At 33.3% G+C, this 18,375-nt stretch overlaps 1 protein-coding gene across 4 annotated transcripts in view; it reads right to left on the bottom strand.

Annotated features, from left to right (window-relative positions):
* LOC149779968 (inositol 1,4,5-trisphosphate-gated calcium channel ITPR2-like) overlaps positions 1-18,375 on the bottom strand; it is a 187,233-nt gene that overhangs the window by 147,622 nt on the left and 21,236 nt on the right. For all 4 annotated transcript variants that reach the window (XM_089936684.1, XM_089936686.1, XM_089936687.1 and 1 more), the window contains 7 exons: positions 13,830-13,929; positions 13,286-13,340; positions 12,239-12,348; positions 10,734-10,833; positions 9,355-9,462; positions 7,390-7,526; positions 4,472-4,539 (listed from right to left, as the gene is read on the bottom strand). In XM_089936684.1, the coding sequence (XP_089792810.1) occupies positions 4,472-4,539; positions 7,390-7,526; positions 9,355-9,462; positions 10,734-10,833; positions 12,239-12,348; positions 13,286-13,340; positions 13,830-13,929 (678 nt within the window). The remainder of the gene's footprint in view (positions 1-4,471; positions 4,540-7,389; positions 7,527-9,354; positions 9,463-10,733; positions 10,834-12,238; positions 12,349-13,285; positions 13,341-13,829; positions 13,930-18,375) is intronic.

The following is an 18,375-nucleotide window of genomic DNA, read 5'->3' as shown; positions in this document are numbered from 1 at the left end:
AGTTTCCTGCTTGAGACTTAGCTTCAGTAAATGTTTTGAGAATATGATTTTGTATAAAGCAATGGTAGACTTGTCTATAATGTTTTATAAAGCTTTAATAGACTGGTCTTGATGTTTTATAAAGCATTAGTAGATCTGGACCTATGCTGTTGTATGAAATATTAGCAGACCAGAAAGTATACTGCTGTATAAAGTATTATAGTAGACCAGTCTATGCTATTGTGTAAAGCATTAGTAGACCAGTCTATGCTGATGTATAAAGTATTAAAGTATACTGGAGTCAATGTTGTTGTATAAAGTATTGGAAGATCAGTCTACACTGTTGTATTAAGTATTAGTAGACCAGAGACTGTGCTGTTGTATAAAGTATTATAGACCGGTCTATGCAGCTGAATGAAGCATAAGTAGATCTGAGTATACTGTTGTATAAAGTATTAGCAGACCAGAGTCTATGTTTTGTATAATGTTTTAGAAGACCAGAGTCTATGTTTTGTATAAAGTATTAGTAAATTAGAGTCTAAGTTGCTGTTTAAAGTATTTGTCTATCAGAGTTGGGGCTGTACATTGATTTGAAGCAAATACCAACAACTTTGATTTGCCAACCCACTGTATAACCGTAGATCTAGTTCTGTGCTGCTGGCCCACTGTATGATCATTGTATGTTGCTGGTCTATTAATTTACTTTATTTTATCTGGGTCATTGTGCCAGCCCATTATGTGACAGCAGATCTTAATGGTGACCACATATAAGAGTCTGTGCTGTGAGTCCTTTGTGTGACTCCAGATCTGGGACTATGCTGCTGGCCCATAATGTGACCACGTATAAGAGGCTGTGCTGTGAGTCCATTGTGTGACTCCAGATCTGTGTCTGTACTGATGGCCCATAATGTGACCATGTATAGGAGTCTGTGCTGTGAGTCCACTGTGTGACTCCAGATCTGGGTCTATGCTTCTGGCCCATAATGTGACCACATATAAGAGTCGGTGCTGTGAGTTCATTGTGTGACTCCAGATCTGGATCTGTGCTGATGGCCCATTCCTGTACAAAATAATTAGGCGGATTCCACCTGGAACTTAAGCAGACTCCAGGTGGAATCTGCTAAAAATGTTAAAACTCTGGGTAATACAAAGGTGAACATGGAAAATTGAAGAAGTCAAAGATGAATTCACCTAGAGTCCGTCTAATTCTAAGATGGACTTTTGTCAAAATTCCTACTAAATAATACATCTTTGGGCATAATTTTAGACTTGGTTGATTTTACACCCATCATCTAGGTGGAATTAGGAACTTAGTTACTGGCATCTTTTCTATGAAAGAAGGAATCTGGACTTAGTTTATTTTCTAACCAACATCTAGACGGAATCAAAAACTTAGTCATGTACGTCAGTTAAATAAGGCAGAATAAGGACATGGCTTTTGTTTGCCTGTAACGTTAAATGACTAAAAAATATAGTGATATTTTGTGATTGTAATATCACTGACATTTCAATAAAAATGTCAATAAGATATAATAAAATTTATTGTTTCTTGTACAATTTGAATGATTTTCAGCAGCATTTATTATTTCCTGTTTCTGACAGCTGTAATTTTATTGTTTATTTGGGGCATAATTTATAACTTCTTTCCACGTCTTTCCTTGTTATATTTCTTTTTCAAATTTGTTGTTGTTGTTATTTTTGTTTAACTTGGTTTAAGTTGGATTTAACTGCCTTCAAACAAGCTAGTTTTCATCTTGTTTTCTGTTTTAAAACAGAATTTAGCTTTTCTCCTCAATTGAATCTGAATATCGTCTCCAAAACTATTTTTTTAATAATGCTCTATCCAGTCCCATTCCACAACGAGCTTTCTAATAAGTATTTGTTCTACTTATTGTTTAACAGATGATCGCTGTGAAGAGCTTTCTGATTGGTCAAAATTTGAATCACCATGTTTAGCAAACATGCTCATTTCCATCGAATGAGCATGTTTGCTAAACATGGCGATTCAAATTTTCAAGCGGGTTACGAGATTGAATAACCATTTGAAAAATGTGCAGCAATGAGAATAGCTTGAATGCAAAGTCGATGGGAATGTAATTGTCAATCTGTATGAAAATTGAATGCCAGGACTAGCATTTTGCTTTCTGTGCCATAAAGAGCTTTACAGTAGCGGCTAATGTGCTAAATAGAACAAGGAATTGAACCAGGATGATTTCGAAGTTATATAACTCCAAACTGATTAACTTCAGAATTTAAGGAGGGACAATGTATACATCACTGGTGGGAACTGTTCCCAGATAGGTGTGTTAGAATTCAGTGCAAAATAAGAGTAATTATATCATGATAAAAGTTGTCATGGCTGCTTATGGAACAAGGACTAATTCAAGAGAACACAACAGCATCATAGTTTGTACAATCAAAAATCAAGTCTACAGTACAAGTGACATAAGGCAGGCTCCTAGCATTTCTTCTTTTCATAATCAATGTCTCAAATAGATGCTTTTCTGTAATTTTGCATTATTTTCACAGTTGAAATTTTCAATGCAGATTAATATTTTATATTTTATATATGTTTATGTGTTCACAGATGCCTGTGCATATGTTCCAGGCTTGATACTTTGATTTTTAAAATCACTTAATTATTTAGTATCAAGCCAGATTCTTCACATCATCATGTATTAACTGTATATGTTGTACATCACAGATAGAAGGCCTCAAAGTAGATTAGTTCTGTAACTAATTGAGTTACCTTCTCTAAACAAAGTCTTTATTATTATTTTTATTATTATTATGAACTCCCATATCTCTTACCTTGGATGTCATATAATTACAATATCTGTATATTTTTTTTCATGCACACTTAAATACTACTCTGGTTAATAAAGTACCATTTAATTCATATCCATTATATCTTTGAAACCTTCTGAAATGTCTGAAAAACTACTGAAACTTCAGTAAAATACTATATAATGATCAAAATTTTAGTGAAATCTCATGAAAGTTTTAGTCAAATGTTTTGTGAAACCTCACAAATATTTCAGTAAATTTTAATGAGATCTCACCACAATTTCAATGAAAGTTTTGGTTGAAATATTTGTGAAATCTCACCAAACTTTAAAGTGAAATGAAAAAGACTTAAGTGATGCCATCACGGATTAGGTTTTGTATGCAAGAAAGAAAATGAGGACAAGAAAAACCTAAATCGTATTTGATAATGTCTGCCGAAATAAAAAGTATGATCCATTTTAAATATTATTGTGAATATTTATCATCGATTCCCAATAATGTCTAAGAATCATTAGGCAGTTTAATAGAAATCTGAAGAATATTTTTTTTATGGTTTAGGCAGAAAGTGCTTAAAAAACCCGCCTGAAATCTGCTATGACATTTTCATTACTGGATGGGGTTTCTGCAGGTATTTCCATGTAATTAGAAGTAAAGATTCCGCCTAGTAACAGACAGAGTAATCTGCATATTTTGAGTTATATTCCACCCTGAATCCACCTAAAATTTATAATAAGGAGTGGAATCTAGGCTTTAGGTGAAATTCGCTTTAAAATTCCACCTGGAATCTGGTTAAAGTCAGGGCGGAAGTTTTCATACAGGTTGCTTGCAGACATACCTGGGCCTGTGCGGCCATCCCATTATGTAACCACATATAAGGGTCTGTGCTGTCATTAGTGGGAAGGAGAGCTTGGGAACGGTCCTGCTTGCTTTACATCGCTAGTTTCTTGTTGCATTTGCCTGGTGTTTCTTGTGATTTCTTTATTTTTTATTTTTTTCGAATTTTTTTTTTCTCTTCAAAATGTTCTAAAAGGAGGGGGGGATGTTCTATGCTGTTTATAGAGGTTCTTAGTAGAAATCATGTATGAAGAGAGATTTTCAAGGTTATTATGGTATTACTAGTCGAGGTGTTTAGGGTGTGCTTCCTACATTATGTTATTTATAAGTTTTTAGATATTACCTCTTTAAGTTATTTATTAATTAATGTTTTTAGAGATTGAATGTTATTTATACTTTATTTAGCAAGAGACCAGAGTCCTAGCCGATTACACGGTTCGTTAAGGACATCTAGGACCGGAATCCTAGCTGATTACTCGGTAATGACAGCCAACCATTCAACTGTAGGGACCTTTATGGACCCACAGATTGAGGCCAAACTATCAGGGTTCCTTGAATCCATAAAAGCCTGGGGGAGGTGGCACCATCCCCTTCCCCAGGAACAACTAGCAGACTGCAGTGCAGTCAGAAAAGAGTGGCACATGCACAATTGTGTGCATGCCACTATAATTAAACTCAACAACAACAACAAAGGGTCTGTGCTGCCAGCCATTGTGCTACTGCAGATCTGTAACAATGTTGATGGTCCATTAAGTGACAACAGATACTGGTCTGTACAGATGGGCTATCATGTGACTGCAGATCTGGATCTGTGCTATGTGCATATGGGTGTGCATTATATCGTCTATAAAGTAAAGAAACTTCTACTCACCATGGCTAATCATTATGTTCTGGTTCATGAAATGTGGCTCATGTGGTGTCTTTGGCAGAAAACAAAACCTAGAAAAGGTGATAGAAATTTTAACATCTTCATATCTAGTTCAGTTGATTCAATTTTCCATTGACTGATAATGATAATTTAAGCTTGATGGAACTTCCTTGCTAACCTACTGTTTGTATTTTTAAAAATTTGGTATTTATTATAAAATTTGGTGACAAAGAGTTGTGAACCCTTAGATTTGTACAGTTCATCTTTTGTATTACTAGTTAAGAAACAATTTCCTCACATAACTTAACAGTAGATGCAGTGGACCATGTTCATATGTTGTTTGCAGTTGGATTTAACTTATAAGCTAGTAAGGTAGCAAACTGTATTTAATCATGTTTCATGCAGCTTATCAGAGACACAAAATATATTCACTTATAAGTTGAGTAAAACTGCAACACAGACTCTGATCTGCCATCACATAATGTACTGGACATCAGGGTCTACATCACTTGTTCAACTCATGATATTTAATAAAGTGCATCTCCTGGCACATTATGTGATGGTAGATCTGGGTCTGTGCAGTTTGCAGCAGTTGGAATCAACTTGAAAACAAGTATAGATACTAATGATGCAATTTACCAATTCATAAATTAATATTATAGAGTTTGTGAAAACACTGAACACTACTATAATAGTAAAAACTAAAACACAATACGTCTAATGAAAACCATTCTCACACTGAACATTACTGTAATAGTAAAAAAATAAAGCACAATATGTCTAGTGTGAAAACTAGTCTTACACTGAACACTAATATAATAATGAAAATAAACTCCTATGTCTTACACTGAACACTAATATAATAATGAAAATAAACTCCAATGTCTTACACTGAACACTAATATAATAATGAAAATAAACTCCAATGTCTTAGTGTGAAAACCATTCTCACACTGAACACTGCTGTAACAGTACAAATAAAGCACAATATATTTAGCAAAAAAAATGGGTTGAATCTTCTTTTTTGGAATACATTCATTATAATTCTTAAGAATTTGGCAAGATTCTGTAGAGTCTGAATAAATAATACAATTCTGGCAACTAATTGCTGCTATCAACAGCAAACACAAGCACATACACTGGTATCTGAGCATGAAATGAACAAGTATTGACTGTGAATGGGCAATATATAAATTTAAGGAACTTACATGAGTGCTCAATTCAAATGAAATTTATGTATGAAGTCAAATAATTTATATCTTTTGTTTGTCTCAGCAAGTGAAAGATTCAATTATTTGGTGAGTTTCATAAATTTCATCTGAAATGAGTATAAATGAAAGATTCTATTTATCACTTTACAAACAAACCACAGAACAGTGTCATGAAATGACTTTGAAATACAACAGGATGCATGTGTACTTACTCCTTTCCTCAGCATGATGTAATGATGTCATTATGAGCTCAATAGGTGTTATCACAATAGTCATGTGATGAAAGAAATTATGTCCTGATCAAATAATGTATGGATTATTTACTCTGCCAGTTCATTGAGAATCTCATTCATAATTATGTCCTGATCAAATAATGTATGGATTATTTACTCTGCCAGTTCATTGAGAATCTCATTCATAATTATGTCCTGATCAAATAATGTATGGATTATTTACTCTGCCAGTTCATTGAGAATCTCATTCATAATTATGTCCTGATCAAATAATGTACAGATTAATTACTCTGCCAGTTCACTGAGAATCTCATTCATAATTACGTCCTGATCAAATAATGTATGGATTATTTACTCTGCCAGTTCATTGAGAATCTCATTCATAATTATGTCCTGATCAAATAATGTATGGATTATTTACTCTGCCAGTTCATTGAGAATCTCATTCATAATTACGTCCTGATCAAATAATGTATGGATTATTTACTCTGCCAGTTCATTGAGAATCTCATTCATAATTACGTCCTGATCAAATAATGTATGGATTATTTACTCTGCCAGTTCTTTGAGAATCTCATTCATAATTATGTCCTGATCAAATAATGTATGGATTATTTACTCTGCCAGTTCATTGAGAATCTCATTCATAATTATGTCCTGATCAAATAATGTACGGATTATTTACTCTGCCAATTCACTGAGAATCTCATTCATAATTACATCCTGATCAAATAATGTATGGATTATTTACTCTGCCAGTTCATTGAGAATCTCATTCATAATTATGTCCTGATCAAATAATGTATGGATTATTTACTCTGCCAGTTCATTGAGAATCTCATTCATAATTACGTCCTGATCAAATAATGTATGGATTATTTACTCTGCCAGTTCATTGAGAATCTCATTCATAATTACGTCCTGATCAAATAATGTATGGATTATTTACTCTGCCAGTTCATTGAGAATCTCATTCATAATTATGTCCTGATCAAATAATGTATGGATTATTTACTCTGCCAGTTCATTGAGAATCTCATTCATAATTATGTCCTGATCAAATAATGTACGGGTTATTTACTCTGCCAGTTCATTGAGAATCTCATTCATAATTACGTCCTGATCAAATAATGTATGGATTATTTACTCTGCCAGTTCACTGAGAATCTCATTCATAATTATGTCCTGATCAAATAATGTTTGGATTATTTACTCTGCCAGTTCACTGAGAATCACATTCATAATTATGTCCTGATCAAATAATGTATGGATTATTTACTCTGCCAGTTCATTGAGAATCTCATTCATAATTATGTCCTGATCAAATAATGTATGGATTGTTTACTCTGCCAGTTCACTGAGAATCACATTCATAATTATGTCCTGATCAAATAATGTATGGATTATTTACTCTGCCAGTTCATTGAGAATATCATTCATAATTATGTCCTGATCAAATAATGTATGGATTATTTACTCTGCCAGTTCATTGAGAATCTCATTCATAAGTAGAACCTGCTGCTCATTAAGTTTCTGTTTGGAAAGGCGCCTCAGGACTGGCAGGCTTCTCTGAACCTCACGATGAACACGGGCTGAGTCGTGCGTTACCAGAACCTATAAAATATCCAAATGATCAAAACATGACTTTCATATTTGTGGTATTTACAGTCCAACATTTGTCTATGTGAGCAGAACCTATTATTATACTTGGGACAGAAAAATATTCAGCATTGATATATTACAGTTTTATACATTAATAATACCATATATACTCACTTATAAGTTGAGTAAAACTGCAAAGAACAAAGATCCTATCTACCATCACATAATGTGCCTGCAGATCAAGGTCTATGTTGTTTGTCCTACTGATTATTCCTAATAAATTGCATAGACCCAGATCCGCCAGTGCATTTTGTGACAGCAGACCCGAGTCTGTGCAGATTGCAGTTGGGCTCATTTTATAAATGAGTATATATAGTATATATTAAAAATAGACTTTTAATTTAACACTTCTGTAAATTTTAAATAGACAGCTGCTTTGAATGCAGTGAAGTTTACGTTACCCACTTCCCAATGAAGGAAATGTGCACCAACATTAATGGAACTACTTTTATTTATAATGGAGCCAATACTTCAGTGCTTACAATGCTGAACTATAAAACATTCAAGTTACTGAAATTTGTATGCTACGTTTTAACTCATTCATAATTTTATTTGGAGGATTTGAAAATTCATTGCATCAACTTTATCAGAGAAAAGTGCAAGACAAAGACATGCTGATATTGGTGTTCATAGTGTCAACTCCATGCTAAAGTTATTGTGCAAACTTTTGATAATGTTTGTGTGAAGACCAATGCAAATGTTTTTGTGCAAGTAAATCAATGCAAATGTTTTTGTGCAAGTAAATTTGCAAGTCAGTGTTAATGTTCTTGTACAAGTCAACGGTTAAAGTGTATGTGCAAGCTAGTGTTAAAGTTTTTGTGCAAGCCAATCTTAACATTTTAGTGCAAGCTAATGTTAAATTTTGTGAAGCCGTTTTAAAGTTTCTGTGCAAGTCAATGTTAATATTATTGTGCAAGCTAATGTTAACATTTTGTGCAAGCATGTTTTAAAGGTTTTGTGCAAGCCAATTTTAAAGCTTCTGTGCAAAGTTTTTATGCAAGCAAATGTCAACCTCTGTGTGCAAACTAACATTAAAAATTCTGTGCAAACCAATATTCAAGTGTTTGTGCAAGCCAGTGTTAATGTTTGTGTAAACCAACATTAATGTTTTTGTGCAAGCTCATAAAGCCATTACAAAGATGGTACAATGAAGAAATTTTAAAAAAAGGGTGAGACATGATGTTACAGGAAGTACTTGTTAATTGATTAATTACTACAACACAGCATAGCTTTTTATTACAAGATGTCTGTTTATGCCAACAGTGATCAGTAACATAAATGGAATTGTAACATGTACTTGCTGAGCACCACAATTTACTCAATACAATACCATGGTACACAGTTATTGTACGTTGATGCTGTGCTGAAGTCACATTCAAATTTTAAAAAATTATGAATTGTTACAATATATACTTGCTTATGAGTCCAACTGCAAGCTGCACATACCCAGATCTGACATTTCAAAATGCACCAGCAGACCTGGGTCTGCAGTTTTTTAGGAGTAATCAGTAGAACAAATAACACAGACCTTGATCTACATGTACATTATGTTATAGCAGATCAGGATCTTTGTTGTTTGCAGTTTGACTTGACTTATAAGTGAGTGTATATGGTAAATAAAGTGTCAAAATTGTACTTTTGGACTATATTATGTCATCAATCGCAACAATCTAAAGACTTGTTTTTAAGAATAATGAAATGCTAGGTAATAGTTTCAGCATTCTACCCTCATATGACCTTTGACCCATTCTCCTTTGATGCTACTTCCTTTTCTTCATACCTGTGCTTCCAGTGCCAGCTGGAACATGTCACTTTGGGATGAGTACAACTTGTTTAGAATGTCCAGGCTTTTGGTCACCATCATGTCATACTTGTAGTTTGACAGATCCTGTAGGTTATAAAGTACAAAGTACAAATTAAACCTACTGACTTGTTCATTTCTAACTTTCATTGTGTATGAAATTTAACACCTTTCTTTGAGCTGAACTGGAATAAAATTCATTATATTAGTTACATTACTTTTTATTCTCTTTAGGAGAAGTCAGTGAATGAATTGGGGGGAGGGTAAAACAGGCTACATCTGTAGCTACCCCTTTTACAAATAAAACGTAGGAAAATCTCAGTTAATGAACATGATGATGTATAATGTTCTTTCTTACATGAGATAATAAACACAATACTGACAGAAAATAAATTTATTAGAATACGCATAAATAGGGTTGTAGATTTTATCTTTTGTTCAATAAAAAATAACTTTAAAAAGTTGCTAAATAGATGCAAATATTTCTGGTTCAATATTGGATGGAAAGGATAGAATATTTGCTGTGACTGACTGACACAATGGCATAATAATTTGGAGAGTTCAAAACTGGCCACTGCACAAAATTATTGCAACTCTTGTTGGCGGCCAGTATCAATGGTGGAGGAAGAACCCAGGAAAGAACCACCGACCCACAAGAAGCTACTGGCAAGCTTTCTCACATACCCACATTAACCGCATCCTAGACTCGAACCTATTGCAATTCTAAGTACATTTGTAAATTTTAGGCAATTTCAATCAACTGTTCATTAAATGCATATTATGTGTCCTCTTTATATGTCCATACAGCTGAACAATATCCACATTTCCTTAAAAAAATTGAAAGAAACTCAGAATATGAAATAGAAAATATAACTCAAGAAAGTTTAGTAAATTCCTATCTTTTTAAATCAACTTAATTTATTATTCTAGAAATATAATGGTTAAATAACTACCCAAACCCCATGTTTTGGTCCCTGATGATGAAATTCACAGCTGTCAATAGTCTAACAATGATTAATAATTAATGGCTCTTCGTGTATTGCATAAACTGAATTTCCCTTTTTTATGACCATGAAATACAAAATACAATCCCATGGTACATCATGGCCATATCGATGTCTGACTGATCATCATGGTGAACAACCAACATGTCATAAAGAAAACAAAAGAACTTCAGGATGTTGCCACAGAGTACTGTATATAGAACTGATTACAAACAATAAACATGTTGATAATATTCGTAAGTCATTAGCATAAAGTCTTTATACCATAACAAGCAGTACCCAATACAGACTTATGCTTTTTAATAAACTTCCTAACAAACAGAAAAAAGACTTCAAGGTTTACACAGAACATACCAAAAGCACTGATGTGGTGGTCTCAATATCAAAGATGGCTGAGGCATGGAACATCTCCCTCAGTTCCCTTAGCACTTCTTTCTGTTTCTTCTGGTTCTTCCTAAAATCATACGTGTATGCAGCATTTGTTTTAGACAATTTCAATAATGACTTTCTTGTAATATACAAGCACATACAAAAAGTATTCAGTAAAATGACTGCCATTTTGTTTTCTGTGAAAAGTCAAGTTGACTTTCAAAATGGTAATGAGGCCTCCAATGGGAATCAGAAAATTAATGTTATTATCCTTTCAATCATATTACTTGCATTAATCGTCTGGGAATATACTTATACAGACTGTGAATATGACAGGGAAAAGTCTATCCATATACACTGGATCTCACTAACAAACTGTCATTGCAATTTATCAAATGAGTCTAAAAAGAAGCCACCATTTAATAAACAACCATATATTTTCGATTATGTTTATGTCAGGTGACTGTGCTGGCAAGCTGCTGCCTCTTATAGTTTCTAGTGCTGTATTCCGGTATGATCAGATCATGAAGCAAATGCATTGCTGTCCTGAAAAAGATAACAACTTTCTTGGAAATACTGAACTAGAATAGACCATAAACTGGTATCCAGATTCACAAGATAATTTGGAACATTTATTTCCATGTACACTTGTTAATATTCTAATGTTGTGGATGCATATGCACCCCCATATCACCACTTGACATTATTTATTGTCTTTGGAGAGAACCAGACCTGGCCTCTGACATTTGCCCCTTTTTCTCCAAATGTAAATGTTTATCATTTTCAACAACTATCTGAATTTCATCTGAAAATATCTCTCTATCCTACTGTCCAGATGTTACCCATCTCCTTTTCCCATGCAGCACCAGGTTGTATGTATTTTATGAATACCTCCCTTACCACAACTTTCTTCCAAAACAGTCTCTTCTGTGATTTGTCCTTTGTATGTGTTATATTTTAATTGTAATTTGCATGTGGTTTAAATATATTTATTCATGATATTTGATTATTAATAAAGAATTTATTTCTAAAATGTGTTTTTGTACCATAATTTTACTATTGAAAAAAATCTATTTAAAGTTAAATGTTTTGTGGTATTTGTTGAAAGTTGGCAATATTTAGTGAAAACAATGCATAGAAAGACTAGTCCAACTGCAAACTGCAAAGATCCAGACTTACTGGTGCATTTAGCACTGGCAGAGCTGGGTTTGTGCAGTTTGTTAGAAGTAATCAGCAGAACAAACAACACTGAACCTAATCTGCAGGCACATTATCTTATAGCAGATCATGATCTTTATTGTTTGCCATTTGACTGAACTTATAAGCGAGTATGTATAGTAATCCAAACTGTTTGCCAGTCATTCACTGACCATTTTATGTTAAGTAGAATAAACAATGACCACAGTCATGCATTTTATATGGGCTTTTAATTGACTTCAAACGCTGAATGGGAACAGCATCAATTCTGCTCTAAATTACTCTATACTTACTTGGAGAAGTCTGTCGGGTCATAGGTCTCATACAGCAATGGTTCCATGGTGCTAGGATTTCTGCGCTTAACTCCTACCTGTTCTGCAACCTTAAACTTTTCCACAAATGCCTGAAACAAAAATAAAATGTAATGTATTGAGCAAGATATACTGTATTTCATACCACAATTAATTGTTGACAACATGAAGTGTGATAAAATGATTTTTTTTTCTTAGCGATTTTGTAGGTATAATCTGAGTAATGTCTTGTTTTCATTGGATGGTTCATTGTTTTCACTGGATGGTTCATAGTTTTCATTCATTGTTTTCACTGGATGGTTCATAGTTTTCATTCATTGTTTTCACTGGATGGTTCATTGTTTTCATTCAGTTTTCATGGGATGGTTCATTCTTTTATTGCATGGTTTATTGTTTTCATTTGATGGTTCATTGTTTTCACTGTATGGTTCATTCTTTTCATTCATAATTTTCATTGGATGGTTCATTGTTTTCCTTAGCTGCGGCTCATTGCTTTCATTCATAGTTTTCTTTGGGTGGTTCATTGTTTTCATTCACAGTGTTCATTGAATGGTTCATTGTTTTCTTTGGATGGGTCATTGTTTTCATTGGATGTTTCATTATTTTCATTCACTGTTTTCATTGGATGGTTCATTATTTTCATTCACTGTTTTCATTGGATGTTTCATTATTTTCATTCATTGTTTTCATTGGATGGTTCATTGTTTTCATTGGATGGTTCATTCATTGTTTTCATTGGATGATCAATTTGCAAATGTTTTTATCTTCACCACATTATGAACTTCAATTTATACAATTCTGTTTATTTTGTAAAGTTCATTCTAATGACAATAAAATTACTCAGTGGTATTAATGTCTATAAACATTTATGCATGTTGCTCCATTAGATAATTTGTAACAATCATTCTAATGACAATAAAATTAATCAGTTATATTACTGTGTATTAACATTTATACATGTTGTTAGGCCTGAGATAAAAATGCTCAAGTGCCTTTAAGATCAGAGAAAAGTAACTATATAAAACTTACAGTTAGTCTCAAGTTCCTCTGGAAAGTCAACAGAAGGTCCAACACCTCCATGGCCCTGAGTGCATATTGGAAAAATATACAATTAAATACAGTCTGATAAGCTTGTAAGAAAACATAATAATATTCATACAAGACAAGGATGTGTTATTAATATTCTAACCCCCACTCACTGTCAAGGCTGCTATTTTCACACTTTTAAGCTATTGCAAAGCTTTGAAAAACTAAATAAATTGGCTCAAATGATTCTCAGAAACACTTTAAATTATCATTTTTCAAGTAATATTTAAGTACTGGTTAAGCTACTGCTATAAATAAAGGTTCACTACAGGCAATTGTATTCAAGACTTTAATGGAAAAATGAAATAGGTACCAAGTGTAAAATTAAAAATGTAATAGAAACATTAAAAAACAAATATTAAGCTGCATCAAAATTGGATTAGAAATATGCAATAACTTATGAAGGCTAATGTAACATTGAGATAATCCTAACTCCCAAAAATGTAAACCAACAAAACAGAAATGTAATAGAAGACAGGTGGCTTACTGATATTTGGCTTTGACAATGGCCTCTGTTTCCTTACTCTTTTCAAATCTCCCAGATGTCCGATATTGTGTGACTGCTTTTTGACTCTCTTTTGAGTAACCTAACATAAGCAAAAATGAACAAGTGTTACAGTAATAATGAAACATTGTGAGGGACCCAGCATCAATGTAACATTCCTATGGACTAATATTAGTTTAACAATGACAATAAAATGATTCTGAACATCAAAATGGCAGAATGATTCTGATGGAAATAACTGTGATATTAGGAATCTAGATCAAACATTACACTGCAAAAGAAACCTCTGGAAACTTTAAATGAGGAAAAACATATTTACGAAATGAAAGGACAAATCATATTCTGAAAAAATAATGATAAATAGCATTTGATTAAAAAAAATGAGGGGAAGTTCAAATGAATACTTTTCGAGTTAAAGAGCAGAAAAAGAATATCTAATCATCACTAACAGTATATTTCATGATGAAACAAAATAAAAGATTCCTTCAAAGTGACTGAAACTCTACTGGATAAATGACAAGGAATCAATGATAAACAGAATGTCAAGGAATCCATGATAAACCTGTTTCTTGTGTCTTTTCAACATTTATAACTGCTGAGTATTGAAATCATGTTAGATATTCTTGAGAAATTTCAGCTTAACAAATCTGGAACTAAAAATATTTTCTTATATTTTGGAGTTAATAGCATGTTCACGAGATACCTGAAAGTGCAGTACTAATTCTTCGTCATGAATTTGACTTTGACTTTCAATCCAAAATCAGGGGTACACAAGTTTGGTTAAATCTTTAATTTATTTTTGTTAGGAAACACTAAAGTTACTGAATTGGTATCATTCAAGGTACTCTTCAGATGTACTGACAAACAGTGCTAAATGATAAAAATCAATTCATACTTGTTTATGTTATCATACTCACAAGTCAGTATACCCATAAACCTGATAAAGCCCTTTGTACATGCAGAAGTCACTAGGCAATAAATCTAATGTGGCAATTTCTTGCGATCAATTTACACTTACTGTGTAAATCTAAGATGCTATTCATATATATTTGATCTGTACTCATGCTCAAATCTCTTCTGGCCCACAACAACTACTGCTGCAAATTTGGGAGGTATTACTAACATAACTTTTGTCTTCAGGAACATCTATATGTAGTGAGAAGTGTTTTCATGAAGACCCTAAGTCGATTCATCATCCTGTTAATGAGAAGTAGCAGTAACAAAGATTTTTTAGACTGCTGGATGGTGGCCATCATGATGGAGGTCTGATAGACACCATTTTCATTGAGGATGAACTAGATTTCATAAGAAGTCTTCAAGACAAAACTACTTGTCAACTTCACCGTCTGTTTTGGAGAAATAACAATAAGATTTTCAAGATGGCCATGATGATGGGCATGTTGCAGATCAAATGAACACCTTTCACATTTAGAATCAGTTATATGTCAACAAAAATCTTTTAGTGAAAATCCCACATCGCATTCAGAAGAAGTTCGAATAACAAGATTTTTAAGATGGCAGCCAATTGGAGCAATGCTGGAAGTCACATTGACACCATTTTTACCTAATACCAGCTACATATCGTAAGTCATTTAGTGAAAACCCCATGTCAATTCATTAAGGAGAAGCAGTAACCAGACTTTTAAAATAGCAACTAAATTGGAGCTTTGATCAGTGCCATTTTAACTTAGGACCAGCTATGCATCATAAGCGGTCTTTCAGTGAAAAACAAACGTGACTACAAGCACCTGTTCAGAAAAAGTGACAATAACAAGGTTTTCAAGATGACCATCAAACATGTATGTTGGAGATATGATCAGCATGAAACAACTACAATAAGAAGTCTTATAGGGAAACACAATACATTTTTAGCCAATTATGTTTCTTCAATAATATTTACCCAAACTTAGTATTTATTAAAAGTTGTAAAACTGCCAAAGATGGAAGTTAGATAAGAGTGGTCTCCCTTTAGATAGTGAGATTGTCTCAAAATCCTGTCAACAGACATTTACTATTGGAATGGATGTGCACACACACTTAGTATAGCTATTTGGTAGAGCTCAAAAATGAAAGAGTATTATTTAACCACAAACTTCTAAGGTCATCAGTACTGACACATGTATAAACTATCTGAATCCATGCTGCTGAGTCCTATCACACCATCAACTTCTTAAATGCTTTATGGTTTGAGAATATCTTGCACATTGAGCCATGTGGAGGGGTTGAAAAATACAAACATCAAGTGCCTCTTTAAAGCAAGGTTGTGAACTAAACAAAGACAAGGACATAAGAAATACAAGCAATGAAAAACCAAGAATGTCTGCTAAATCCCTATTGCCAGATAGGTGCAACGTATCAACCAATTTTAAAAGAACAAAAAATCCCAGTGATTTTTATGACCTGACCATTCATTATACTTTGCCCATGTAACCCATATGGATGCACCTGGGGCAAATGAGCAATGGATTTTTATGGACACCAGATGGGGCAAGAAAGATGAGTAACTTAATGTCAATAAAACAAACTTGCCCATGTTTACTTCAAAATATATTACAAAAACCCAAGCATGAGAAAATATTTATGTCACAAACTGACAGAAAACACTGTTCCAGACACACAGGCTATACACATCACTGGCCAAAAATATCCAAACCGAAATCTAACAACTACCACAAATATGGCAACAACCAGAAATGTGTTAAGTCAAACCTGCTTTCTTCAAACCCTGTCAAATACCTCTGATCCATCCCAGTTGAATCAAAATATAATAATGCAATTGCAAATTGAATTTTTGTGCACATGCCAGTCAGAGTGGTTCAGTCCACGTGTTACTCCACAAGAAAATTTCATCGTAATATATAACTGCACTAGTAGTAACAACATTTGCCATTTTTCTAGGACATATTATATAAATTAAAATCATTAAGTGGATATTTCCTCACATGGTCTTCATCTGAGTTTGTGTTTGAGGGGTCTTTACAATATGGTGGTAATTTTACAATCAATATCAATTACAACACCTGTATGTAACATACATTTTCACCTCTTCCAAAGTAAAGGTGCATTATATATTAGAATAATACTGATCTATCATTGTACATGAATAGTCCAACACATATAAATCATACTACATTAATTAAACACTTCATTAAAGAGCTGTGTTCCCAGTATCATGTCATTGGCTGCCACTGAAGTTATCCAAAATTTGAACTGTTCAATGTTATTTTCATATGACATCCATAAATTAAATGAGGTAATAAAATAATAATATAGAACTAGTGAAATTGTGTTCTTATAGACACAACCATGTGAATGGGTTAAGGAATAAAAACAAGTCAAACGTTCTGTGTGACATGTAAAAAAGAGTCTGGCAGGTATGAGGGTGAATGGACCATTTGGCATGAACTGACAGATTTAATTGGGATAGAGAGTCTGCTTGGACATTCAACCTGTCCATTGCACGTACACAGTAATACAATTATACCAGTTTACCTCAGTATTTTCTGATGGTACAAACCATGGTAGTTTATCACTGTAACTTTGGTTGTGAAAGTTCTTTGGTTCAAATCAATATTTAGGAAATATTTTGAATGAGAAAACAATACTAAATGTCATTTTTTTAAGCTTCTTTTCTGGCATATGTTAATGTGTGTGTGTGTGTGTGTGTGAGAGAGAGAGAGATTTGGATTTTTTATGTAGCTTTAACAATTTTTCAGTCATACCACTACGATGTCTGCAGTGTGACAGTTTATAGTGATGTCTAGCACAGGGGCATCATGCCGCAGACATGTAGCACGAGGCATCTGTTAATGTGTTAAGGACATGTACTCCATTGTAAGACTGCAAATCACCATAAGATTTTCAGGAGAGCAGTTGTTTTCTGATTTTATATAAATTTCTCAATTGCACTAAAATATTTTCTCATGAATCAGTGGGTTTTATTTTTACTGACCATCTCTGATAAATATCTTGCCTGGTGTTAGCATCCCACTCAGAGCTTCCCACCTATTATATCTATAATTCACTTAGGAAATTGTAGGCTTGAGTATCAACATGTCCTATTTCTATCACTAAGCTCTAATGTCAGCACAATGTCTTTTAAAGGCACGTCAGCTAAAGTGTAAGCTTAATTAACTCAATTTACTTAGGTTTTGAGCACAACTACACATCAATTAACATGCACATATCAAATTTATCTACTATAAAGTTCTGACCAATTTATTGGAGTGGGGCTGTGATTTTGAGCATAGATATTTTTTTTCTGTTATCTCACAATAATTTTTTTCTTCAAATAATAAAATGGATATAATATGGTGTTATTTTGTTATAAATCAGAGCAAGATAATATTTTCCAGCCATTAACAGATGGATTTTTCTTTAAAATACTGTCAGACACCTGCCTCAGAACATTAAATTGTTTGTTTCTAATACAGTTGTGATATACCATGGTACATATCCTGGTATGTTCAGAAATACAATGGTAAATTTTTCATGGTACCCAGTTCTACTGTCCAAGATGTAGTAGAAT

The sequence above is a fragment of the Sinohyriopsis cumingii genome, chromosome 16, assembly GCF_028554795.1.
Source record: "Sinohyriopsis cumingii isolate HCF-2022 chromosome 16, ASM2855479v2, whole genome shotgun sequence".
NCBI classification, from domain to species: domain Eukaryota; kingdom Metazoa; phylum Mollusca; class Bivalvia; order Unionida; family Unionidae; genus Sinohyriopsis; species Sinohyriopsis cumingii.
This window is presented reverse-complemented; position numbering and strand designations above follow the sequence as displayed.